The sequence below is a fragment of the Asterias amurensis genome, chromosome 14 (genome assembly GCF_032118995.1).
Source record: "Asterias amurensis chromosome 14, ASM3211899v1".
Lineage (NCBI taxonomy): Eukaryota > Metazoa > Echinodermata > Asteroidea > Forcipulatida > Asteriidae > Asterias > Asterias amurensis.
This window is the reverse complement of record NC_092661.1, coordinates 2109815-2135711: the sequence shown is the minus strand read 5'-3', so window position 1 is coordinate 2135711 and position 25897 is coordinate 2109815. Positions and strand designations below refer to the sequence as shown.

Genomic DNA, 25897 nt, shown 5'->3' with positions numbered 1-25897 from the left:
GAAAGTGTGGGTTTTTATAACATTACAATGAGGTGCATTTGACAAGAATCACTGCATTTGGAATAACTTCTAGATCACACAAATTCTCCTAAAAAGAAAACTTGTCTCTAAAAACAAAGCACTCCATTAATTACCTTATCCCTGTCCTGGAAGCAGTGCATAAATGACAAGCAAAGAAGAGCAAAAAAAAAAGGAGTATTCCAGTTATAGTTACATGTAATTGTGTGTGAGAAAAGGTACATGTAGCAGTGATGGTGCTTTAGAAAAAGTTTGTGGCTGTTTTTCTCAGCAAGTAGACACTGAGTTCAGTCGAAAATTTCACATGTGACTCTTACTGTATCTTAATTTATCTTCACAAACATTTTGCTAGCCTGCTGGACTAATTAAGAAAAAGGTTTATACTGAAAAACAGTCAAGACTGCTGGAATTGTGTTTTGTCAGGATCAGGGCTCAGTTTCATCAAGCTGTTGACCTGTAAGCAAAACATTTTTGAGGCGTGCACGACTCTCACCATGGTTTTGCATTGTTACGTCACTCATGTGCTTACCGTGGGTTAGCCAGCATTTTTTTACCCATGCTTAAGGTACACAGCTTCATGAAATGGAAATTTCACAAAACAGCTGCTTAAATGTTTTTATGAAATTGGGCCAAGGACCTTAAAATACATGTAACCTTAAGGTCAGGACTGTGGTTCGGTTTAAATTTTGGGCTCTGCATGGGATTAAAGGAACACGTTGCCTTGGATCGGTCGCGTTGGTCTTTGAAAAGCGTTTGTTATAATATGCATATGGGTAGAAAGATGCTGTAAAAGTAGAATACAATGATCCACACAAACATGCCTCGAAATTGCACGGTTTTCCTTTTACCTCGTCGACTAACACGGTCGGCCATTTATGGGAGTCAAATAGTTTACTCCCATAAATGGCCGACCGTGTTAGTTCGCACAGTAAAAGGAAAACCACGCAATTTCGAGGCAAACTTGTGTGGATCATTGTATTCTACTTTTAAATTATCTTTCCAACCATTATGCATTTTATAACAAACGCTTTTTTATAGACCAACTCGTCTGATCCAAGGCAATGTGTTCCTTTAATATCAGTTGTGTGTTTTGAGGGAAATTGAGACCTGAAGTTCATGAATGAGACTTACATGATGCTGGGGTGAGGGACTGAAGGGTATCCTGGCTGGGGTCTGGGAAGTCATGGAGGCGCTGGGGTTCGGACCACCAGGAGCAGCGGACTTCTTACTGCCGGTCGGCTGGACACCCTGAAAGTCAAGTCAAAGATAATCAAATTATTTTCCTTAAGAATAAGGATTTCAATAGACGTCATTGGTTGCCATCTTTGATAAATTGTTCAAGCGTGAAGAGCTACCATTGGCTGAGAGTTGTGCAAAGCACGTACACTTCTCCATTGTTTTACATCAGTGGAAGAACAATATAATATTTCAAACTTTTGTATTGAACCAAAGAGGAAAGAAGATGAGTTAAAATTTGAATTTTTTTTTCAAATAGTTGTCTGTTAAAGATGCTATGTCAGATTTTGTGGCCCCAAACATAAAAAAAAATAGATTTTTTTGAGTGAATGGTTTTTCAAAGAGTAGGGCCTATCACCCGCTCTAACAAAAAAAAAAGTTTTACTTTTACTTTTAATGGTTAGGAACCATGACAAAAATTTAAAACGTTTCTTATAAAACACATTAGAATTGGTCACGTGATATATTGTCAGGATCCCGGCAAAAACTAATTTTGAGCACTTTATTTCGCTGCTACTAATAATTGGCGGACCTTTTCGAGCAATGGCTCAAATGAAAGCTTGTAACTTTCTCGACCCCCTTTAAAATACCTATTGAATTTTAAATCAAAATTTTGGGGTCAAATCGGCCAAAAATCTGACATACACTGTAGCATCTTTAACTTGATGAATCAATAAATAGGGGAACTCCTGAAAGGACCCATTGTGTCTAAATGCAGGAACAATAGAAGGGCATGCTGTGCCTTTTAACTTCATGGTGCTAAGGAATCGTTGATGCACTAAATCAAAAAGAAGAACATTCAACAACAACAACAAATGTTCACATGAAAAAGTTCAAAGCAGGTATTGACTACACTCACTCACTCACACACACACAAAAAAAACAGGCTAAATATAAAAAGATGAAGTTGACAGTACTATAAAATCACATTATGCTTTATACACTAACTTTATGAAACATAAACGGAATGAATTAGTAAAAACATTTGTGCAATTCATGCAGATGTGTGCTATCAACAAAGTTATCATTATCAAAAAAATTATAACGGGATCATGTTTTGACCCTTCTCAGAGTATGCTGGGATCAAACTGCATTACCAGGTGTTGAATCTCCCACACAGATCACTTTGTAGCATTTTGCTGCCAACAGTACAGGGGTCGATTTCACAAAGAGTTAGGACTAGTCCTAACTTTGAACTAGTCCTAGGAGATATACAAATTGCATGGAGAGTCCTAAGTTAGGACGAGTAGCTGGTCCTAACTCGAGATAAGACTAGTCTTAACTCTTTGTAAAATCCACCCCAGGTATCATTGCAAATGCTACAACACAGTGTACAAATACTGGCTCTTTGAAATTAACAATGATAAAATAATAAACCACAAGGGAAAAATGACGAGATAAATTTGATAACACTTTGGGTCGAACAAAGACAAAATTACCAGAGTGGGACATGAACTCTGACTAATTGAGCTTACAGTCCCCGAGATAGCTCAAAGCCAGATAGCTCATTTGGAGGTCACAGGTTTAAATTCTGCTCTGGTAAATTATTCTTTGTTCAACCCAAAATTATTTTTAAAATGAATTAGTAAGTTTGTGCATCTCATGCGGCAGATGTGTGCTTTTGATGTAAAAAGAAAACACAAGGATAAAAAGCTCTCCACCACAAGAAATAAAAATTAGCAACAAAATGGCTGTCCTTCTTCCCAATGGTCTGCTTCTGTCTTTTAAGAAAAAAGTTGAAGGCAAAGAATAAGCCCAAGACAGAAAAAGGGCGAGCAGAAATCAGGGTGAAATCCTGAAACATTATACATGTTATGTCCTCATAGGTTGCCCTTTTATCAAAGACAAAATGCCTTGGTGTCCTTGCCCTTTCAAAAATGTAGGCTTGATAACAGGCTAAAGACACTATGTGTGGTACTTTTACACTATTACACAAGCTATACTTATTACAACAGCTATACCACAATACTTATACACCCATTCTTGACAAGAAAGAAAACTGGGCCATGCAGATCTAAGAAATATTTACATTGAGACTGCTCTGTACCTCACAAAAAAGGAAAAGGAATTTAAGAATTTCGGCGTGACATGGCTGCCGTCGCAGCGAATGTTTTGCAGGGGTTGAGCAAAAGTCAACTGTTAATTGCCAATTATTCATTGCCAACTTGTGACATCAAAATTCCTAAATCATTCGTATTTGCAGGAAGTATAAACAGAGCTTTAAAGGCAGTAGACACTATTGGTAATTACTTAAAATAATTATCAGCAGAAAACCTTACCTGGTAATGAGTAAATAGTTTTCAAGAAAGAAGTAATTTTCCACGAATTTGATTTTGAGACCTCAGATTTAGAACTTGAGGTCTCGAAATCAACCATCTAAACGCACACAACTTCGTGTGACAAGGGTATTTTTTTCCTTTATTATTATCGCGCAAAATCGATGACCGATTGAGCTCAAATTTCCACAGGTTTATTATTTTATGCATATGTTGAGATACACCAACTGTGAAGGCTAGTCTTTGACAATTACCAACAGTGTCCAGTGTCTTTAAGGGTTTGCTTTGCTTTTTGAGTGAGGTACGAAGCGGGCCTCGGAGGATGAGAGGTTTATGAACATACAGAGTCGGAACAATATTCATGCCGAGAAACTCGTCCAAATTTTGGTACTTGGAGCTGAAGTTGAAAAAGCGGCAATCGAAGAGGAAAAAATTTATGAAAGAAGAGAGAGTTAGTTGCCACAGTGAGGAAATGACAGTTAGATTTAGAATTCATTGATGAACAGAAGTATATTCCGCTCACTTGAACAATGCGAATTTTTGCCAATGATAAGTACAGGTTTACCATTTCACGCAAACTTTGAATGAACATCTCTGTGTCATGATGGGGAAAACAGAGATCACTGATTGCTTTTGTCAAACAAATTTATTTTGCATTTGCTTTTTTATCTTCAAACTGAGCAAACTAAGCCTTTGCTATGATAACAGCTGCTCTTCACTGGCAGGTCCTCTTTGCTCCATAATTGTGGACAGGTCATGAAGCCGTTTTCCAGTGTCACGCTCTAGGATGTCCACAAATGTTACTGCAGAACACCCTCTTGAGTGGCTTATGTCGGCCAAAAAATGCATTGTTCTTGTGAGTGGAGCACAGTTGAAGTAGGATGTTGGAGTACAGAGTGAAGGTAATTAAGCTACATTTTATTAAAAGTCCCCACGAAATGATTAATGATGACTATCTAATTAGAATAGAAGTAATGGTGCTTTATCATTGAGTTTCATATGAAGTGCATTTTATGATTTGTGTTTAACAAAGGTAACAAAAAATAATAAGGCATGCATTATGTATAAATTAACCTAATGGTATTCATGGCTTTCGTTTAATTTGAGTCCAAAAGGAATAATATTTTTGTCCAAACAGTTCACCCCCCACCCCCACCCCTCACCACACATTTCTTTTTCTAGACTGTGTTAAATTGGCTGTCTAAGGTTCACTGTACATCTTTGGTAATTATCAAATGTTGCAAGAGAATATTGAAAGAAAAAACACCTTTGTTGCACAATTGTATGCTTTCAGGTGCCTAAAAAAGGCGTCTAGCCTGAAGGCTTTTTCAGATTCAAATATTTTAGTGAGAAATTACCTCCTCCAAATCTATGATACCTCAGACATGTCAGAGGGAGCCGTTTCTCACAATGTTTTATACTATCAACAGGTCTCCATTGCTTTTGGTACCAAGTAAGTTTTTATGCTGACAACTATCTTGAGTAATAACCAAAGTGTACAATGCCTTGAAATGCTTTATTGTTGTGAACTGAAACTGAATTAACTATGACCTCTAACCGAATGAACTATGACCTCTAGTCACATGACAAAGAAGAAAGTGATAGCAATAAAACACCTACAGTATCACTCCGCCGGCTGGTATACGTGCCTACCATGTTAGACAGAGGTGCAGCTTCAAGCTGTGATGTATGAGGGCAAGAGAGGGGAACCGGGGAAGGGGGAATGATTTAATGGATAGGAGAGAAGGGGTCAAAAGGTCAACATGTTGACAGGGTGTGGGCGGTGGTGAAAGCAGGTTTTTTTGCAAAAACAGAAAATGGAATTGAGAGAAAATGAGGTAATGTTTTGGAAGAGCAGGTTTAAACAGTGTTGTGTTCAGCAAACAAGACAGATAGAATTCCGCAAGCAGAAACACGGCGAATATGGAGACAAGAATATCGGAAATGTAAATGTAGGGAAAGAATAGTGAGGTTGAGGAAGTAAAACAAGAAAATATAGTCAATATTCAGGCAGGAATAGTTTAAGTTCTACACTGATACCTCTAAACCCCTATAAATAGGCCAAAATCTCTCACATTCTTCAGTCTCCTGACGATAACTAGAGCAAGCTAGTCAACGCTGAGACTAATTTTAATTATTAGAACTTGCTCCGCATTAGTGAAGCTATAACCAGAAGTCCCCTACATCCACTAAAGCTAAAGATTTCCCGGTAGCTAGAACCCTATGTTTTAGCAGCAGCTACCGCAACAATATAATAGATGTTAAATTTGCATCGAGGATAAAGAAGATTAACTTTGGTTTTTACCCTTACATCGATGTGAAACAATTTGAGGGTTAATTACAACATTTATCAGTAGCACAAACATGAATCTGTTGACTGAACTCAAATCCACATTTCAAGCAGCCAACATAGAGTTGTTCAGTGCAATGTTCAACATCATTCTGTGCACGAATTGTTCCTTCCAAATAGACAATAAAGCACAGCAATCGGACATAATAAACAAACTGATGACATTTCCTCAAAGACAAACAATTTTAGGGCCGATTTCAAAAAGCTGTCAGGGGGGGATTTCACAAAGAGTTAAGACTACTCTTATCTCGAGTTAGGGCGAGTTACTAGCCTAACTTCATTCATTCATCATGTTCATTCAATGGTTTATTTTTAAAAATATTCTAATCGCTGCCAGCAGCAGAATTACATGACCAGCAACACAAGTACAAGTCTGGAGTGGTACATTTTGAAGGACTAGCCTTAATATCTCCTAGGACTAGTCCTAAGTCAGGAGCAGTCCTAACTCTTTGATAAAATCGACCCCTGGACATTTATCGACCAAGCACAAATAAGTTTTTACGTAGCAAACACAGGTTTACCAGCCAAAATGCAACGTCACCAACATTTCAGGTAATCAGTCTCACACACTGGTTAAGATTCATTGAGTTTCGGCTGGTAACCTGTTTCTGCTAAGCAATTCTATTTCATGCTTGGCAAAGTTGCTAAGTAGCTGAATGAAACTGGGGGCCCCAAACATGTATAGCTCCACAAACCTGTATGTTTTTGAGGTATTTTTCCAGTTTCTTAGTAGAGAGGTAAGCGTTAATAAGAAAGACAAGAAAGCTTGAATTTAAGCATTAGATGAACAAAATAACAATGTTAATGGCCGCAACTAGAATTAAATTGATTAGTGGGCACTTAAAAGGAGAGCAGAAATTCCAAGGTACAAGAATGTCAAGTTGAGTCAAATGACAGAATTATCATGAGGTACGATTTAAAACTTTGAGTATAACAATAACTAAGCGAGGCTTGCGGTAACACCATGTGCATGAGTATCTTTTTTTTTGTGGCGTGTCATGGCCGAGCGGTTAAGAGCACCGGATTCAAGCTCTGGTGTTTGATCAGCAGAGTGTGGGTTCGAATCCCGGTCGTGACACTTGCTACGCAAAATTGGGGAGGTAGTGCTTTCTGCTCTACCGGCCAGACTTCGGACTGATGATACCCAAGCCTACATCCGTATGGACTGTAAAAGGGGGTAACCCTGTTTCATTCCTAGGAGTAGCGGGCAATGGCCTCTGGAAAAATATAATTGTAGCCCACACCTTGAAGTGGCCTTCAGGCCTTGTGTGTCTGGCGACTTGCATATAAAAAAATTAAAAAATAAAATAAAAAATAGAGGTTCTAAAAAGAACCGCTGGTTAACGGTTCAATGATTAATCGGTATGCTCTGATCGACTTCAGGAGACTTCAGGGACCAATTTCATGGCTCTGCTTACCGCCGAATTCTGCGCTTACGATCGCAATTCTCCGCTTACGTGCAAGCAACAAATTTCTGCGCTAGCCCTATAAGCGTAGAAAGCCTAGTAACATGAAGTACGCACGCGTAGAAGCCCAAATTCGCCGTTAACCCGTGCAATACGCTTGCCCAGAATTCCCTGCTCCTGAAATCGCCGAATCTGTGCTTGCGTTAAACAGAGCCACGAAATTGGGCCCTTGACTCTGTTGCTGGATGCTGCTTATTCAGTGCTTTGTAGGCGTTTAGCTAGTCGCTGGGCTTGGCGGTGCGCGAAGGAAGGAACTAAAGATAGGTCGATCAGAGCATACTGATCGAAACGTTAAGTCGTTAGACAGCGGTTCTTTTCACAACTAACACTACTCAAAAGAGATATTCACAAGATGTTACCGTAAACCTCTCTTGGAAATTTAGTATTGGTACTGGAGTCTTGTCTTACACGATAGAGACACCATGCAATTTCAAGCTTGTGTGTATGAGGTAAATGCAGTTTTTTAGAGATGCAAAGTTTTTAGCACAGACACAACGAATTACTGTGTAACGCCTCAGTGATGTCAAGTTGTTGTCGGTTTTACATCGCCACCTGATTGGGAAATTGGCAGGGGGGGAGGGGATGGTGACAATTTATTTTCAAAAAATAAAGTAGCAACAAGAAGAATTTTGATAAAATACCTTTAGATCGGACACTCTGTGGTTGCAGAGGTAGGTAGATGGCTTGTGGAAGATGTACAGTGTCCTAAGGGAAATAGAATGAGAAAAATGGAAGGTCAGTAATCAGGAAAAAGTGATGCTTGAAGCTTTGCATGGAGTGGATAAACGATTGAAACCATCAATGATTATTTCTGAACTTCGTCAAGTTTACACTCCATCAAGAAATTTTCGATCAAGTTCCATGCTTCTCTCCTCATTGAACCCATGTCTCGACACTCATGGGGTGACAGGTCTTTTTCTTCAGCTGCACCACGCATCTGGAACTCTCTACCACTTAATCTTTGATCTTGTCTTTGTACCACAACATTCAAATCTCTTTTTAAAACTTATCTCATGTCACAGGTTTTCAATGACTAATTTTGTTTGTTTTGTTAGTTTTTGGTTTTACTGTGCCTTGAACACCCAGCAGGGTGGATACGTGCGCATTACAAGTCTTATTATTATTATTATTATTATTATTATTATTATTATTATTATTGTTATTATTATAATTATTATTATAATTATTACGTAATTTAATCACTGTATCTTGGAAACAATGCAAGTCTGAGGAAACAGAGGGTGCTTGCTATGAAGACCAGAAATACCAGGGCTAACCCCTACTCTAGAGTGTCGCGGCCGAGTGTCGCGGCCGAGTGGTTAAGAGCATTGAATTCAAGTTCTGGTGCTAAGTCACCGGAGTGTGGGTTCGAATCCCGGTCGTGACACTTGTGTCCTTGAGCAAGATACTTTACTATAATTGCTTCTCTTCACCCAGGGGTATAAATGGGTACCTGCGAGGGTAGAGGTTGATATTGTGAATGAAAAGCTTTCGGAGCGCCACGGCAGCTCGGGGCTGTATACTCCCTAAATGGGAGCTGAGAAAGATTACAGGGATGTTTATTGGCCCAATGACCAGGGGACTAATGTCAAGCGCATTGATACAGTTTATTGTGAAATGCGCTATATAAGAACTTGTTATTATTATTACTATTATTATTACTCTCCACAACAAGTGATTTTAAAAATCCTAGCACACAGGGCCTACACAGCTTAATGCTCACTCAGTCAGCGTTTTAGTTATCAAACTTTTAATCGATGTGTAATCGGTTTTTCACTATTTTCTCGTGACCCAGATGGTCAATTGATCTGAAACTTCTACAGGTTTGTCAGTCTATGTATATGGTGGATAACATAAAATTCTTACACTGCCATTATGGCCAGCAACTGTTTTGTAAGCAAAAACCAATTCTGTATTGTTCCTTGAAGTTTTCAAATCCCTTAAAAAGCAAAACTTACTTGAAACATTTACAGAAGTCTTCAAAGTCCATCCAGATGTCCTTAGGTACCATCTTCTCAAGCTTCACCTCCTCCTTGGCTGCCTCCGGGGGCGCCTCACCCTCCAGGGTGGACCCGAGTCCCTCCCCGGCTCCGGTCATCACGGACATCGCATCCGTGGCATCGTCTGACGGCCTCAAGGTACCAGTTTCTGTTGAGAAAGAATTTGGAAAGTTATGGTTGGCTGAGGAGGTAAGAAGTTTCCGCACTGAATTGGGGCTTGCTGCTAAGCTCGAGTGACCAGTGCAACTTGGACTTGTGTCAAAGTTGCGCTTATTGAGTGCTTAGTCGAGTTGCGACTACCTGGGGGGGGGGGAGGGGCCACCGCAACTACTACAAAGATAGTCGCGACTTCCCGCTTGTTGAACCAACTGTGTCGCTCATGACTATTCACGACAACATAATTTACTTACGAAACACAATCAGAGATCAGCGACACAATCTTTCAATCTTTCAATATAAATTTTACTAAATGGCGCCTGCAGGAAACAATTTGCCTCAATGCGTCTCGGGAATTAAAGACGGTCTACCAAAGGGTACCAATCAAGGTAGAGAATGCCCTAAGCTGTGCTGAATAGACAATGTGACAAAGTGGAGTGTTAGAAGCGTAGGAGAGCTGAGAAGTGCAGCGATTGAAAGAGAACAGGTGATGGCGGCGACTCCCATTACAATTTGAGGATGAGGCGACTTTGGACGAATGATAATTGTTGCTGATTAATTGTTAATTGTCAAAATCCAGTCTTCTTACTTTGTGTATCTCAACATATGCATAAAATAACAAACATGTGAAAATTTGAGCTCAATTGGTCGTCGGAGTTGCGAGATAACTATGGAAGAAAAAAACACCCTTCTCACACAAAGTTGTGTGCTTTCAGATGGTTGATTTCGAGACCTCAAATTCCAAACTTGAGGTCTCGAAATCAAATTCGTGGAAAATTACTTCTTTCTCGAAAACTATGTCACTTCAGAGGGAGCCGTTTCTCACAATGTTTTACACTATCAACCTCTCCCCATTACTCGTCAGTAAGAAAGGTTTTATGCTGATAATTATTTTGAGTATTTACCAATAGTGTACACTGCCTTAAAGGGAAAAATTTCCTACCAGATTTATCTGTGGTGTCTTTCTCAGCTTTGGGTTCCTTCACGACGACCTTCGACTCTCCTTTAGTTGGAGTCTTCTCGGCCACTTTGCTGATTTTCTTAGCTGACTTCTTACGAGTTGGACTCGCACTTTTCTCCTTTGGAGGCAAAATATAATAGGTAACAGTATCTGACAAAAGATGCCATTCAAGGGCGTCGGTCGCAAAGCCAAGGTCAAAAGTCCAGGATTTACAATGTTTGTTTGAAGAGGTGAGTTTTGAGGTGTCGTTTGAAGATTGAAGGATTGTTCTGTGTTCTGAGGTCAAGCGGCAGTAAATTCCATAGACGAGGTGCAATGTAAGAGAATGCTCTGTCTCGATAGCTAGCGAGGCGGGATTTCCTAAGGAAATCAACTACTCAGAAAGCTCAAAAGAGTTCATGCGGACACAAAAAAAGAAACAATTACAGTATACTGAATGGGCAGGAAAATCTTTTTAAAAATACCCAAGTGATTAAGGAAGTTTTCCCCAGAACAAGATTACTGTTACCTTATCTTTATCCTTAATATCTTTCTCGTTTTCAACCTTTGGGCTCCGATTGTCGCGTTTCACAACGGCTGATGATTTCCTCCGGCTGATCGGTGATGCACATGAAGTGGGGACCGGTGAAATGACATCTGTCGCTTTCTAGAAAAAGCAAAACAAAAAAATCATTAAAGGCATGCTGAACACGTTTGATTCAAAATATATTTTAGCATAACACAATTTTGTTGATGGGCAACAGAGAGCAGTTGGTAGCATAGGACAATGTGAAGTAACATAGTTTTTGAATATGAGGTAATTTCACGCCAGTCAAATCAAAGCCTCACCTCAGAGAATAGACTTTACCTAGTCCTATCAGCACCCATTTTCCTTAAGTGCTACCCCCTTACTTACACCAATTCAAACCAAGCAAAAAGCCTCACCTCAGAGACTAGATTTTTCCTAGTCCCTACACCCAAAGTCTAACCCTAGAGAATAGACTTTACCTAGTCCTATCAGCACCCATTTTCCTTAAGTGCTACCCCACCCTTACACCAATTTAAACCAAGCAAAAAGCCTAACCTCAGAGACTAGACTTTTCCTAGTCCCTACACCCAAAGCCTCACCCTAGAGAATAGACTTTACCTAGTCCTATCAGCACCCATTTTCCTTAAGTGCTACCCCCACCCTTACACCAATTCAAACCAAGCAAAAAGCCTCACCTCAGAGAATAGACTTTCCCTAGTCCTATCTGTAACCATTTCCTCAAGTGTCACCGAGAAAAAAAAAAAAAAAAAAAAAAAATCTTACCTCAGAGAGTAGACTTTCCCTAGTCTCTGACTTCATGTTCATCTCCTGTAGTTTCTTCAACTCTAGTGCCTTTCTCTCCTCCTCAGCTTTGGCCTCCTCCTCTTCCGATCTCTCGGGAGCGTTCTCGTCTACCTCATGTATCTCAAGCATAGAAGTCGAGGTACCAGCCCGGGATGCCCCGCGGGACAATGAAGATCTCGGCCGCTTACTGTCAATTTAAAAGAGAATGTATATCTGGTTTTTGGACCTGTCCATGTTTTAATCCTACATAAATATACAAAATATACAAAACTACAATAATGTAGCCAGTAGGTCTGTAGCCAGCCTTTGCCTGTTTTACAGCTATTTCCATGGTAAATGTTCCACCAGATCTCAAATTTAAAATTTTGGGTCATAACAACATTTTCTACGTAACCATGTATTGCAATCATTCAAGTCAAAAATGTTACACTTACATTTCTGTTGGGATTGGAATTGGGCTGACTTTGTAGTTGACATACGGAGAGGTCAACTGTACAAACTGCTCTGGTTTCTTGACTTCTTGCTCTGAATAAAACACAATAGAGAAATAGTGAAACGCAGTAATAATAATAAAGGGTTGATAATCATCTTTACTCATAGCTGAGAAGCTGAATTGTAAAGGATACGGCCAGGCCTTGAAATAACCCACAACACCCACGAAAAATTGCCAAGGAGAGCCAAGGCATACCTCTACTCAAATATGGCCTCACCTGGGAATTGAACCAGCCGGCGATTTCACAAAGAGTTAGCACTCGTCTTATCTCGACGAGTAACTCGTTAGGACGAGTAACTCTTCCTAACTTAGGATTAATCTTAAGGTCTGCATGCCACAGTGCAGGGTTGGGACTCGTCCTAAGTCCTAAGATTAGTCTTAAGTTAGGAAGAGTTTTGTGAAATCGACGGCAGGGCTACATTGTTAAGAGGGGGGTACTTTACACACTAGCGACCAATGCCACCAAAGCACAATAAGTAGAACAGCCTGATCTGTTGCGCCCCTCTTGGCCTAGATGCCCCTTCGAAATACTCCTCGAAGCAAGGCAAGGAAGAGCCAGCCTCGCTACCATGGGCAGCGCGCCGTATCGATACCTCTCGTCACTAACCCCTGGAAGGCATGTACTGGGAAACAACTCTGATTGGCTCAGGAAATTGGTTAAGCATTAGATGTCAAGTGCGTGCAAGCGTAGTTTTAAGATATTTTTCTGTTGATCAGGCATGCGTTTTTTATTGACACTAACACGTTAAAAAAAATAAAATAAAAAAATTCTTTAATAGGAAAGACATTGATTAATGAATATGTACGCTCATTTATGGCTCATTTAAATGAGCTAGCATTAGCACATTTAAATGTGCCAATTCCAGGGGTTATGATCGAGCAAGGCATGCTGGGAAAAAAATGGCGCGGTTAGATCGATCAACCCTGGGAACGAGGTTGAGGAAGAGCATTCCATTCAAATATCTAAGTCTATGAGAAAACTTTGGGGCACAAAGACCAAGATCAAAACAACCATGGCTCTGTCTCACTCTACCGTCCTGCACCCTCCCCTTCCAGGCCCAACCCACCCCTCACACGAGGCAATGCTACAGGGGCTTTCCACCCCCCCCCCCAAGGCCTTGACTTTCTTCCGACTACAAAATTAAAAACCTTACCAGCAGCCTCGTCTGTCGGTGCAGGCTTCTTCTTCTTGGGTCGTACCATTTTCCAGGCGGGGATTTTCGGCGGTGGTGGAGGAGCCACGAGGGGGCACGACCGTGTCTGTGTGATGAGCAGCGGGTGTGGATAAACGTGGGATAGACCTGCTTGTCTCAGACGCTCTGATGCATCAGCCTATAAGCGGTGAGAGGAAGAGGGTGGAAGAAATTTGAAACCGTCAGTCCGATGTGAAAATTTCAAATGTCAATGTGAAAACGTCAGGCCATTAACTGTTTTTGCATTTATACTGTAGGTCCCTCTTATACGGTAGGTTGGTAAGAAATTTGTAACAGCTAATTCAATTTTTTCGCTTATGAAAAGAAATTAGCTCTCCTATTCATAGATGACTACAAATGGCAGAAAGAGAGTGACAAAGTCAAAACTATGGCTTTGTCCCCCCAAAAGAAATTCCCTGCCTTTGCAGAAAATAATAATAACAAATTCTTATATAGCGCATTTCACAATAACCATATCAATGCTCTTTACATTAGTGCCCTGGTCATGGGGCCAATAACATCCCTGTAATGTTTCTCAGCTCCCTAAGGAGTATACAGCCCTGAGCTGCCTACAAGGCGCTTGTGGATTTTTCATACACAATATCAACCTCTACCCTCGCAGGTACCCATTTATACCCCTGGGTGAAGAGAAACAATTATAGTAAAGTATCTTGCTCAAGGACACAAGTGTCACGACCGGGATTCGAACCCACACTCCGGTGAATCAGCACCAGAACTTGAATTCGATGCTCTTAACCACTCGGCCATGACACTCTATTCAAAATCAGTTTGGGTTGGTTCACCTCCCACGACTAAAACTGAAATTTCTTCTTGACAAAAGTTGGTGCGGTGTTTCCATTGGGATGTTTTGCTGACTACATCAAATACATACTTCAGAATCCGATTCAGAACTTACCATCTCACCCAGGACTGATATTCTGACGGGGACCTTCGGTGGATGCAGGTAGCTGACAAACACTGCCACTTGGGGCGTCTCTGGTATGACAAGAGTCGGCTGGTCTTTGTCTGTTGGTAGGAGGCAAAACAACATACTATCAAAGACATGAATTCTTCAAAATGTATTGTTATACCTCGGTAACAAATTGTGATGTTTTATTGGTTGAGACTTAATCACATGATGTCACACAAAATTGCATGTACCATGGCTAAGGATGCCCGCTGCACATAACGCATAGCGCAAAGGGTAACATGAGTTTTGCACTGGTTTACATTACATTGATCATTCCCACCAATGGTTTATTTTCAGCGCTTTGTACGAAACAGTCGCGAACTTCGAGGGAACAGTGAAAAATTGTTTCTTATTTGAATAACTGTTTGTCTGCTTATAAAACTATGAATACTTCGTCATAATAATGTTTGAAGATGACAACAGAACTTTGAGAAGAGGAATATTAATGTTACCAAGGTATAACAAAACAATTGTTGTTCGCTGTGACGGGGGTCCATGGGTTTTGTACCAGATTTGTGGTTGACGTAACGCGAGTAACACAATTAACTACAGATCTACTCTGATTAAATCTTTGAACATTGGTGCGTCATGACAACTCACTACCAACAATGGCTTTCTTTAAAGAGTATGTGGAGTAGAAAACGCAAACCAAATCAATTCAGAACTGCAACATGATCCACGATGGATGAATGTTGTGAATGCCACACATTTCATCTTGCGGCAATCCAACATCAACATCAAAACAGATGATCGTAATCTCACCTTCTACTCAACTCAACTAAACATGGATAATCAATGAGGATGATTGATAACGTACGCTACTGAATTAATCCATAACTGCTTGGACCCCGGTTACACTAGATCCAGAAAAGTGGATTAGACCTGGATCTGATCCTGCTATGTTGATTAACAGCTGGGCCCAATTTCATGACTCTGCTTACCGCCGAACTCTGCGCTAACAATCACCATTCTCCGCTAACGTGCAAGCGTAGAGTTTCTGCGCCAGCTGTTTAAGCGTAGAATGCTTAGTAACGTGGAGTACGCACACACACAAGTCAAAATTTACTGCTAGCCCTGATATAATCGCAAAAAGCGGGATCAGACCTGGTTCAAGATCTTGGAATTTTAATCCACCTTTTGAGGAGGGTTGAATGCTGCAATTGGTGGATCAGATCTGGCAAAGTGGATTCCAGCAGTAAGCGTAAACGCAAAGGTTGATAAGACATCACAATTCAATGTGGTCTTGTCGGTTTGCTAGGAATGGCAGGGATTTGGCTTGTGCTTTATGTGACTGCTGTGATCAAAAGTGGGATCAGAGCTGGATCAAGCACTAGTGTAAATACAACACAAGATCTTGATCTGTGGTTGAGATAAAAATGCCAGGATCTCAATCCACCTTTCTGGATAGTGTATAAAGGCGGTGTTTGTGGCTATCAGTTACTGGCTAGTTCCTTACACATCAGTATTGCCACTGACTTGACTGAGAGGAAAGCCACAATGCTAGCCATAAGCCACTGCAGGGCTGTATGCTTCGTTTTTGAAAGGGCAGGGGCACCAAGGCATTTTCTTCTTGGTATAGGGCACCCTATGATGAAATTGCAAATTTGTTTTGGAGCAATTTAAGGGCACCAAGGCAATGACCAGGGGACACGGAGGCAATCGCCTTCGTTGCCTCCGTGAAGTATCAGGCCTGCACTGGAACTGACACATGACATGCAAAACTCAGATGTGTAACGACTTTCTAGATGTACAAATCATGCTTGGAGGGGTGAATGAAATCTAGTGAATGAAATGGTTGTGAATGTGATTTGTGATGGTGTGCCTAAAAACCGAAAACCATGCTCCTACATGTTTCGATAAAATGATCATGCAATCAATATACACTATGACGAAAATAAAAATAATTCATGAGAATGGCTGGAAGGAAAATGATTATAAATGATATGGTATGATTAACAATACAGACAAAAACTAAAATGAAACTTTATCGTATTCACAGTTATAAGTAAAGTTTGAAGGGGAAAAGACTGACAAAAATATAGTTTAAAGATTAGTGAAATACTAACTAGTTGACTAGGTTACTAATGGGTTTATAATCTACTAACTAAGTTAGGGAGGAATTAGTGAACTAGTTACCAAGATAATCTACTAAACTGAGTAAAAAAGAGAAATAGTAAAACCTTGAAGTAGCTAAGTGAAAACAAGTTTGAACATGCAGAGGAAAATAATACAAAAAAGACTTTAACTACAGAGAGAAATTGAACTTTATTTTGAAAAGCTGTTGTGAAAGTAGTGGTAAATCAGTTGTACATAATAAATTAATTTGTTCGTCTTTTCTGAGACGAAATTTTTTTTTGTGACATTGTTTTACTCATTTCTCAAATATTACAGCACCTCAGCAGATAATATTTTCAGGGAAGCTTTCTACCATCATTATCTTCAAACTGTGTCAGCTTAATGTTAATCTGTGGACAATGTGTTTTGTGTCCAACAAGAAGTACCCAAATCCTTTAATGGATGGAAAATTAAAGGTAAAACTGTTGGCTTGGCAGCATTGGGCGTACATTTATAATTTGAGTCACAGCAAAGCTGCTGATACATGTACATGTATATCATGAAATGCAGCAATAAATCTCAAAAACAAGGGCGTGGCAAGGGCGTGGCAGGGCAATTTCTTTGGGATGGTGAGGACATGCATGGATGCCAATTTGACCAACGGGCATTTTACAGGAAACACAATCAAGGGTAAAACTTTGCATGCCATCGGTCACATTTGCAATTTTTCCACAATTTGTAAATTATATTGCCACTTCTTTTTAAAGGTTTGTGATTTGCGCCTCAACAGTGCAACTTCAAAAAGGCGATTTCGGAGAAGTTACAGAATGAAGACATTGACAGAAACAGTGATAGAGAAATTCAGACTTGAAATCAGACAGGAATAAGAGCAGGGTAGCTTTCAGAGGCAGAATCGAGACAGTGACAAAATCAATGACAGAGAAATTCGGACTTGAAATCAGACAGAGAAAAGTCAATGTAACTTTCGAAGGATAGAACATTAGAACAACAAATGTAATTTCAGGGAAGTTCAGAATGAAGACAGTGCTAAAAACAGTGGCAGAGAAGTTCAGATTTGAAATCAGACAGAAATAAGAACAAGTAATTTTCGGAGAAAAGAAATATTAATGCAAATTTTAGACAAGTACAGAATCACGAAAGTTACAGAATCAGTGACAGATAAAGTCAGACTTGAAATCAAACAGATATAAGAACGAGGTTATAGAAAAGGGTAGATGATAGAAAGAGGATAGAAAAATAAAAGCCAAGTACAGAGTTGAGGAAGTGATAGAGAAATCCAGAACATAGGGGGAAAAAAACCGTTCTGAGGTTTTTTATTAAAGCCAGACATGCTTAGTCACAAAACGTTCACTGCAAAAAGAGATTTTTTTTTTTTTTTTTTTTTCAAAATGGCATGCCTCGTTAAAACACAGACCTAAAGGTGGTTCCTTTTCAGGTGGTCCTGCGATCAGTAGGGGGAAGTTGGTTTGGGGTTTAAGTGGAGGGCAAAGGTCAAACAAAAGTAACATTATTAGAAGATGGAGTAAATAAAAAAATAATTTGTGAAGTTTTGGGTACGTTTAAGGGTTTAAGGTTTAAAGAGACTGGACACCTTTGGTAATGTCAATGACCAGTATTTTTACTTGGTGTATCACAACATGCATAAAATGATAAATCTGTGAAAATTTTGACTCAATTGGTCATCAAAGTTACAAGAGAATATTGAAAGAAAAAACACCCTTGTGTGCTTTCAGATAAATAATTAAAGGCTTCAGCTGAAGTCTTTTATCATTTACTGAGAAATTACTCAGCTGAGGTCTCAAATTCAATTCAAAAGAATTAGTGAGAAACAACTTCGTTCTCAAAAACTACGTTACTTCAGAGGGAGCCATTTCTCACAATGTTTTATACTATCAACAGCTCTCCATTACTCTTTACCAAGTAAGTTTTTATGCTAACAATTATTTTGAGTAATTACCAATAGTGTCCAGTGCCTTTAATGTTTATTAAAGTAAAATAAAATAAAATGTATTACTGATATAAAAGAAAATATGGTTACAATTAGGATAAAATCTTGCCTGTTAAGCCTTTTATAAATGATTTGGGATTGAACAAAACAACGCGACCCGTGACTTCCGGATTAAAGTGCTGGCAATCTACCAACTGAGCCATCCAGCCCTATTGTTGGGGGTCTCCTTATTTTGTTAATATACTTGCCGATTAGGTAGGGATCACACATAGAGCTATATATATTGACTAGAGCGCTAACACCCCGTTACACACGCACTAAGGTTTTCAAGCCGTGTGGGCACATCCATGTTTATGTACAAACCAATACAAAAGCTTGATTTTGTACAGCAATTGTACGGCTATTTGCATGATAGTGCGTTTTGTTTTTTTTATGTGCCATTGAAGCAAAAAATGCAGGAAATGTGAATGCACAATCTGCTGATCAGCGTACAAACTGCGAGCAACATGTGCGTCATGTTGAAAAGGCGCGTATATTTTTTTTAGTACGGCAATCAAGTCGAAGTTACGGTTTTCATAGCGCGGACGTACGCGAGCGGACAGTCGGGTACGGAAGCGCACACGCCGAATTTAAAACAATCGCTACAATGTGTGTTCTCTTAAAATTCCGAATTCAGGCAACACATCAAACATGTCTGCGCTCAGGGTGGCTTCAAAACGCAGAGCAAGTTAGCGCTCTAGTCAATATATATAGCTCTATGGGATCACATGATCACATAAAATTTTGCAACTTGTGAAATTGTATTACTTGTTATTTTTAAACCAGATCTGACTAAGATGTAAAGAACAAAAAGTGCGAAACTGTTGTTGACAAAGTTGAAATATCGTTGGAACAACTCTGGAGCATCTTGGTTTCAAATGCGATCTTGTCACGAGCCGAGCCAATGTAAATGTTATGTTCAGTTCGCCTGTCTGAAACCAAAATTTATTTGGGTTGACCTAGAGTCGCTCCTTATCTATCTGGTTCGGCGCGACTCTGGCGCACCTCCCTGAAACGGGTTAGGGGTGTCACATTTTTGAATAGACAGTCAAACTGATTTCCAAAATAACCCCATGAGTTTATAAGAAGGTGTGAAAGAGAGAAATTGTTTCTTACTTATATCTTTGTTTTTGTCCTTATCTTTCTTGTCTTTCTTGTCCTCTTTATGGTCTTTGTGGCTGCTGTCTTTGCCCCCTTTCTCAGATTTCTCGCCTGTATTTTGTGATAAAGAGTGAAGAATCAATGACAGATTGTGCTTGTCGATAATAATAACAACAAATTCTTATATAGCGCATTTCACAATTACATAACTCAATGCGCTTCACATTAGTGCCCTGAGGTGGATTTCACAAAGAGTTAAGACTAGTCTTATCTCGAGTTAGGACAAGTTACTCGTCCTTACTTAGGTCTAGCCTTAAGTTTTTAATATCTCCTAGGACTAATCCTAAGTTAGGACTAGTCCCAGCTCTTTGTGAAATCAACCCTAGGTCATTGGGCCAATAACATCCTTTAATCTTTCTCAGCTCCCTGGGGAGTATACAGTCCTGAGCTGCCGTGGAGCCCAAGTGGCTTTTTCATACACAATATCAACCTGTACCCTCGCAGGTACCCATTTATACTCCTGGGTGAAAACTAACACTTCGGGTGGGAACAGAAAGTTTTGTTAAATGGAAAACGTTGTAAGATCGTTACACTCAATCACTTACTTTTGCCTTCTTTTCCTTCCTTAACTGGTTTATCTTCTTTGCGTGATTCCTTGGTGGACGCTGTGTCGTCTGGCTTGCTTTCTTTCTTTCCTCCCCCATCGGCCTCCGATGTCTTGAGCTGCTCCTCTAGGTCGGGTAACTTGAACTCAGGAAGAAGTTGCTTCAAAAGATGCCACACCTTCTCAAGGTGACCATACCTTGGGGAAGATTAAAATGTTTAAATTATATATTCAAAGGTGAGAGTCACTGCTGACAAAAAAAGTCTGAAATTTGAATCCAGATCTAAGGAGGAACATTGATGGCATTTTGAAAAAAACAAAACAAGGAGGGGCAACGTAAGAACAAACAAAATATCAAGCAAAATGAGTTATGATAGATGTCATATACAAAATCGTTATGGAGAACAATGACAACATTGTTTATAATAACTTACAATTTTTTTTATTAAAAAACATTCAGTTAATGTTAACTCATCTAGGCTAAAATGTTGCCATAACATGGGCAACAACAAATAACAAACAAACTGATAACAAATCCAATCCTGGATTAGTAAATAAAAAAGGTTCCTTCCCGAAGAAACAAAAAAAAAACAAAAAAAAAACTAAAGTCTGGGTTAAATATTAAACAAACTTAAACGTGGCTTTAGTGTTAAAGTTGAAAGCATTTTGTCAGCGCAAAAAAACCCCCCAAAAAAAACCAAAAAAATTCATGCACATCTCTGCAACAGCAGAGGAAATCACAACAATGTAAAACTGGAACAACATCTCCAGAACTCCGAACATGAAGATCTGTTTACCCGATGATACTTTCCTCTCCCTGCTTCCCATCTTCATCATCAGCGTTACCATCCTCCTCAGATTTTATACCATCTTCAAGTATTTCTTCTTGAGTGAGCTGTATGCGTTTTGCAACTCTGAACAGGTTCCTTGTAATAATATGAAGTTGCAGTGAAATTGAAGTACACAAGAATGGGGATGTTTGCGCCTGGTTCTTTCTATGTGCAAGCTAACAATTTTTTTTTTCCAGATCAATGTCACATAATCATAAGGACCATTTAAAGGGAAGGTACACATTTGGTAACTGTCAAAGACCAGTGTTCTCACTTGGTGTATCCCATCATAAGCTTAAAATAACAAGCCTGTGAAAATCGGTCATCAAAGTTGCGAGAAAATGATGAAAGAAAAAACACCCTTGTTGGACGAATTTGTGTGCTTTCAGATATGAATAAAGGACTTCTAGCTAAAAGCTCGTTACCAAGTCAGTTTTTAAGTTAATATTTGTTTTGAGTAATTACCAAACGTGTACCTTCCCTTTAAAGCCATTATACACTTTCGGTAAACAGTATTGTCCAAGGCCCACACTTCGTGTATCACAACTTATATATAAAATAACAAACCTGTAAAAATTTAAGCTCAATCTGTCATCTGAGTCGGGAGAAAATAACGGGAAAACCCACCCTTGGTTTCTGCACGTTTCGTGTGTCATGACATGTGTTTAAAATAAATCCGTAATTCTTGCTATTGAGAATTGATATTGTTTTAATGTTTTCTCAAAAAGTAAAGCATTTCATGGAATAATATTTCAAGAGAAGTCTTTCACCATTACCTTCTGTAAACCCTGTAATTTATTTGTAAATCTGTGATTTTTTATTTTTTTTTTTCTGTACCAAAAGTGTCCAATGGCTTTAAAGGGTTTTGATACCATTTGTAGGTGAACTTTTTGGCAATGATATGAGTCCCTACTTTACTCCACCAAGGGCGAGGGGTTCAACAAAATAATTTATGTTTAGATGGGGCCATCATTGCTGAAGTGCAATCTGGAGGAAATCTGTGCTGGGCAGCACTGTGTATTTTGCTCAAGAGTACTGGGGAACACTGGTTAGTTCTGGGCAGGCCCGCCTGGTACCGCCCACCGTTGCTTCAATCCACTGGTCTAAAAGTCTAATAGATGTAGTAAGAAACAGTGTATTAAATTGTAATAATTTCATTTCTTTAAGATACTTACTGAAGAGGTATGGTCTCTGGTAGCCAGCCACTCAGTGCATGGATGACGCTCACATCACCAAATTCACAGTTGCTATTCCCACCGGAATAACTACACAAAAAAACACACAATCAAACGAGAATTTTAGTACAACTTACGTACAAAACATTATTAATAATACTAATATTATTAACATAACATCTAGTATTTAGAGGACCTATGACTTGACGTCCCATCTGAAGGATGGGGATAAAAGTTGTTAAATGTGTTACTTATGTGTACGTAAGAAAAAACAAGTTCTTCAATACGGGTGAAAACCCTGTGTGAACGTGTGTACTAAACCACATAGTGTTTCAAAAACCCTATCTTATGTGGTACTTTTTTGTTCTCCGGTCCACACTTTATATGCAAATGCTTGCCCATAAAGCATGGGCAAGTACGTAAGGTTTTGAGTTTTGACACATTGTTTGAGATCTGGAAATTCGAGCTTGTTTTTAGCAATAATAAATAATATCAATTGATATTTTTAGCAGCACTTTTGACAAGTAACTTTATTTGACACAGATTAGTTTTATGGATTTCTACAACTAACAAACAGCGGTTCCAACATGTCCAATTAACGAGGGTATACAATCCCTTTAACTCTTCAGAAATGGGAAAAGAAATCTAATAAATCAATCAACCGATCAATCAATCGCTCAATCGAGGGTTGTACTTACTCGAGTGAAATGACTTTAATGAGTGCTTTGCTGAGTAGCATCGGCCAGAGTTCGTGTTGGAGTGTGGTGGCTGGTAGTAACATGTTACCATTATCATCAAACGGTATAGTGTCATCGATGGTCACTTTACGCCAGCAACCCTGAAATCAATCACAAAAACACCATGAAATCTTTGGTCACACCACGAACTGGTGGCGTCTGATGGCCTAGTGGTTATAAGAGCACTGGACTCAAGCTCTGTGGTCTAGTGGTAAGACTGTAGGACTTGCAATCACAAGGTTGTTGGTTCCAATCCCCAAACTAACCGCAGATTTCACAATGACTTGAATAAATATTGTCGTCTAGTTAATGAATCACAGTTTCTTGATTTGTGCAATTCATAATCATAAAGGTTAAAACCAGTGTTTGTTTGAGAGAGATTAGTTGTTGCCAGTGTGGTGTTTATATCCCCTTGTGGGAGTTTGCTAAATTCCCTTGATGGTAAGGTCATCTAAACAAACAAACAAACGAACAAACTGGTCTGCCTACCATCCAGTAGAGCCTGACGATGTACTTTCCATGAGGGTTGTACTGAGGTGGGCTCTTGCCGACTCTACACAGAGCGAAGATATGATCCCACGGCCGCCAGTTACGCGTCACACCATTGGCCACCGAGGTCATGGAAGACTCAGGCTCGTTGCGGTCTACGATGGAGACGCGCCAGAGGTTGGCGATTTGGCTGATGATCCAACGAATCGACTGTAAGTAAAAAAATTGTGCTTTTTACTTGACAATGACAGTGACAGTGCTCTTAACAAATGCATAACTTTTTCTCTAGTCTGTATGCAAGTGGGACCTTGACATAGTTGTAAACAGGAAACATGGTACAGGCAAATCTGAGGCAATCTTCATTGAAGATGGAAGGATAAAACATGTTTCCAATTTTAGGGGCGTCTGCTAGCAAACCATTTTTAGGTCTAATACTTCACAAAGGCCACGAAGGCAATAGACCGATCCAGTAGGCTCCGCCCACGACGCACGTGTGAGCAAGAACACGTGGGGCTCTCCAATGCCTTTCTGCACAACTCTGCCGTGCGCGCCAAGATATGCGCACGCTTATCAGACCTTATTTGTCGGACCTTCGTTGCCTTGTGATTGGTCAATACACAATGGGGCGGAGCTTAATGGATCGCCTATTGCCTCCATGCCCCCTGGTCATTGCCTTGGTGCCCTTCAAATGCTCCAGTAGAAATTTAACATTTCTTCATAGTGTGCCCTTTACAAAGGGGAAAATGCCTTGGTGCCCTTGCCCTTTCAAAAACGAAGCACATGTGCCTGACAGGTATATAGTTTTCAACAAAATGTATTAGAAATACTGATTTAGGTGTGACATTCCTACCTCACAATCGTTGATGTGTGAGTTGACGCTGTGGAGGTCAAAGTCCATCCCATTGTCTGGGTCAAAGATGACTGGTAGCTTATCCGTGATGAAGTCTTGCGGTCTCTGGTAGTGGTCAACACGCATCCGTAGAGACGGCGGCATCTCGATACGACCCTCAGGGTCATCGAAGAAATGTTGCTATTGAAGATGAAGAGTTGAGAAAGTCCGATGAGGTAAGAGGGATTACAGGGTGTTGTGGTACGTGTGGTTTGTGGTACATAGGTCAATTGATGGTGTGTCCTGGCTTAGTGGTTAAGAGTATCCGACTCAAGCTCTTGTGTTTCTGATCAGCAGAGTGTGGGTTTGAGTCCCAGTCGTGACACCTGTGTCCTTAAGCAAGACACTTAACAATGATGCAGCAATAATAGTTAAGTTTCTTGCTAAAGGGACCCAATTGTCACGAGCGTGACTTGAACCCATACTCTGCAGATGAGAATCTAGAGCTCGAGTCTGCTGCTCCCAACCTCTCGGCCACAAACATTTTTGGGGGAATTTGGGGTTCACATGAACACAGCTTTTACGTATAACAGATCCAAATATAGATTCAAGGAAGACTTGCTTAAGGTGTGTTGACCCAAATCAACTTTGTCAACATGAACAATAAACTTGGTGGTGCCATCCCTGTGTGTTTTACAGTACAGGACACACTTTAACAAGGCAGTGGAACACCAACTTGAGTAATTTATGCGTAGTCTGATTTCAAAAAGTGGCCGTGACTGACCTTGGTGCAAGTGCTCAATATCTGAAGTTTTAAACCCATTTTCTTACCATACTGCTTGGACTTTTTCCCTTCTCTTTCTCCTTCGCTTTGTGCGGGGCATCCTGAAAAAAAAAAATCAAAATAAATAGCCAAGTCATAAATTTGTTTTTACATAAGGCCATGATGCAAATTTAAAATAATTTGTAAATTGGTTACGATACAAGCAGGTTGTCTCTTAAGCTTGGGTGTGATCCCAGGGGTGGATTTCACAAAGATTTAAGACTAGTCTTATCTCAAATGAGTCCGAATTACTCGTCCTAACTTAGGACTACCCATCAGTTTTTAATATCTCCTAGGACAAGTCCTAAGTTTTTTTGTGAAATCGACCCCTGGCTACATGGCAGTTACAGAATGAATGGCTCCCAACTGGCACCCTTGAACAAAGATATTGACAAGATAGGGAGACTACCAACATTAGGGCTATTAAGGAGCTAGTCCCAGCATGCTGATCAAATCTCATTCTACTCAATGTTTTTTGGTCAACCCAATTTTTTTTTTTTTTAAATGCCCAGTCTGTTTCCCTTGTGGTTTATAATAATAGTACTACAGCATTTTACTGCAAGGTATATGGGACTACATTTGAATTATGACCCCTACCTGGAGCCGATAGGTGTGAAAGTCATAAGAGCGATTGTTGCAATTGTTCATGACTCTGGAGCATCTTGAATTCCAACTTTGATCTTGTCATGAGCCGAACCTAATCTAAACGTTATGTTAAGTACTCTGTCTGCGGCCAAAATGTATTTGCGTCGACCTAGAGTCACTCCTAATCTATTTGGTTCGACGCATGGTGGCTAGTCTGACTCAGGTGTTTC

General features: G+C 39.8%; 1 protein-coding gene across 6 annotated transcripts in view; it reads right to left on the bottom strand.

Annotated features, from left to right (window-relative positions):
• The window catches only part of LOC139947067 (androglobin-like), a 67723-nt gene that overhangs the window by 32911 nt on the left and 8915 nt on the right, over window positions 1–25897 (bottom strand). For 2 of the 6 annotated variants that reach the window (XM_071944896.1, XM_071944899.1), the window contains exons 3-21: window positions 25091–25144; window positions 24281–24460; window positions 23431–23640; window positions 22903–23042; window positions 22205–22294; window positions 20997–21125; window positions 20201–20397; window positions 19611–19706; window positions 17922–17948; window positions 14378–14487; window positions 13423–13600; window positions 12210–12300; window positions 11755–11962; window positions 10972–11109; window positions 10446–10581; window positions 9305–9494; window positions 7988–8051; window positions 6576–6605; window positions 1150–1266 (exon numbers count right to left, since the gene is read on the bottom strand). In XM_071944896.1, the coding sequence (XP_071800997.1) occupies window positions 1150–1266; window positions 6576–6605; window positions 7988–8051; window positions 9305–9494; window positions 10446–10581; window positions 10972–11109; window positions 11755–11962; window positions 12210–12300; window positions 13423–13600; window positions 14378–14487; window positions 17922–17948; window positions 19611–19706; window positions 20201–20397; window positions 20997–21125; window positions 22205–22294; window positions 22903–23042; window positions 23431–23640; window positions 24281–24460; window positions 25091–25144 (2385 nt within the window). Of the gene's footprint in view, window positions 1–1149; window positions 1267–5150; window positions 5211–6575; window positions 6606–7987; window positions 8052–9304; window positions 9495–10445; window positions 10582–10971; window positions 11110–11754; window positions 11963–12209; window positions 12301–13422; window positions 13601–14377; window positions 14488–17921; window positions 17949–19610; window positions 19707–20200; window positions 20398–20996; window positions 21126–22204; window positions 22295–22902; window positions 23043–23430; window positions 23641–24280; window positions 24461–25090; window positions 25145–25897 lie in introns of all 6 variants that reach the window. The other 4 variants (XM_071944898.1, XM_071944900.1, XM_071944894.1 and 1 more) reach the window with 3 other exon arrangements.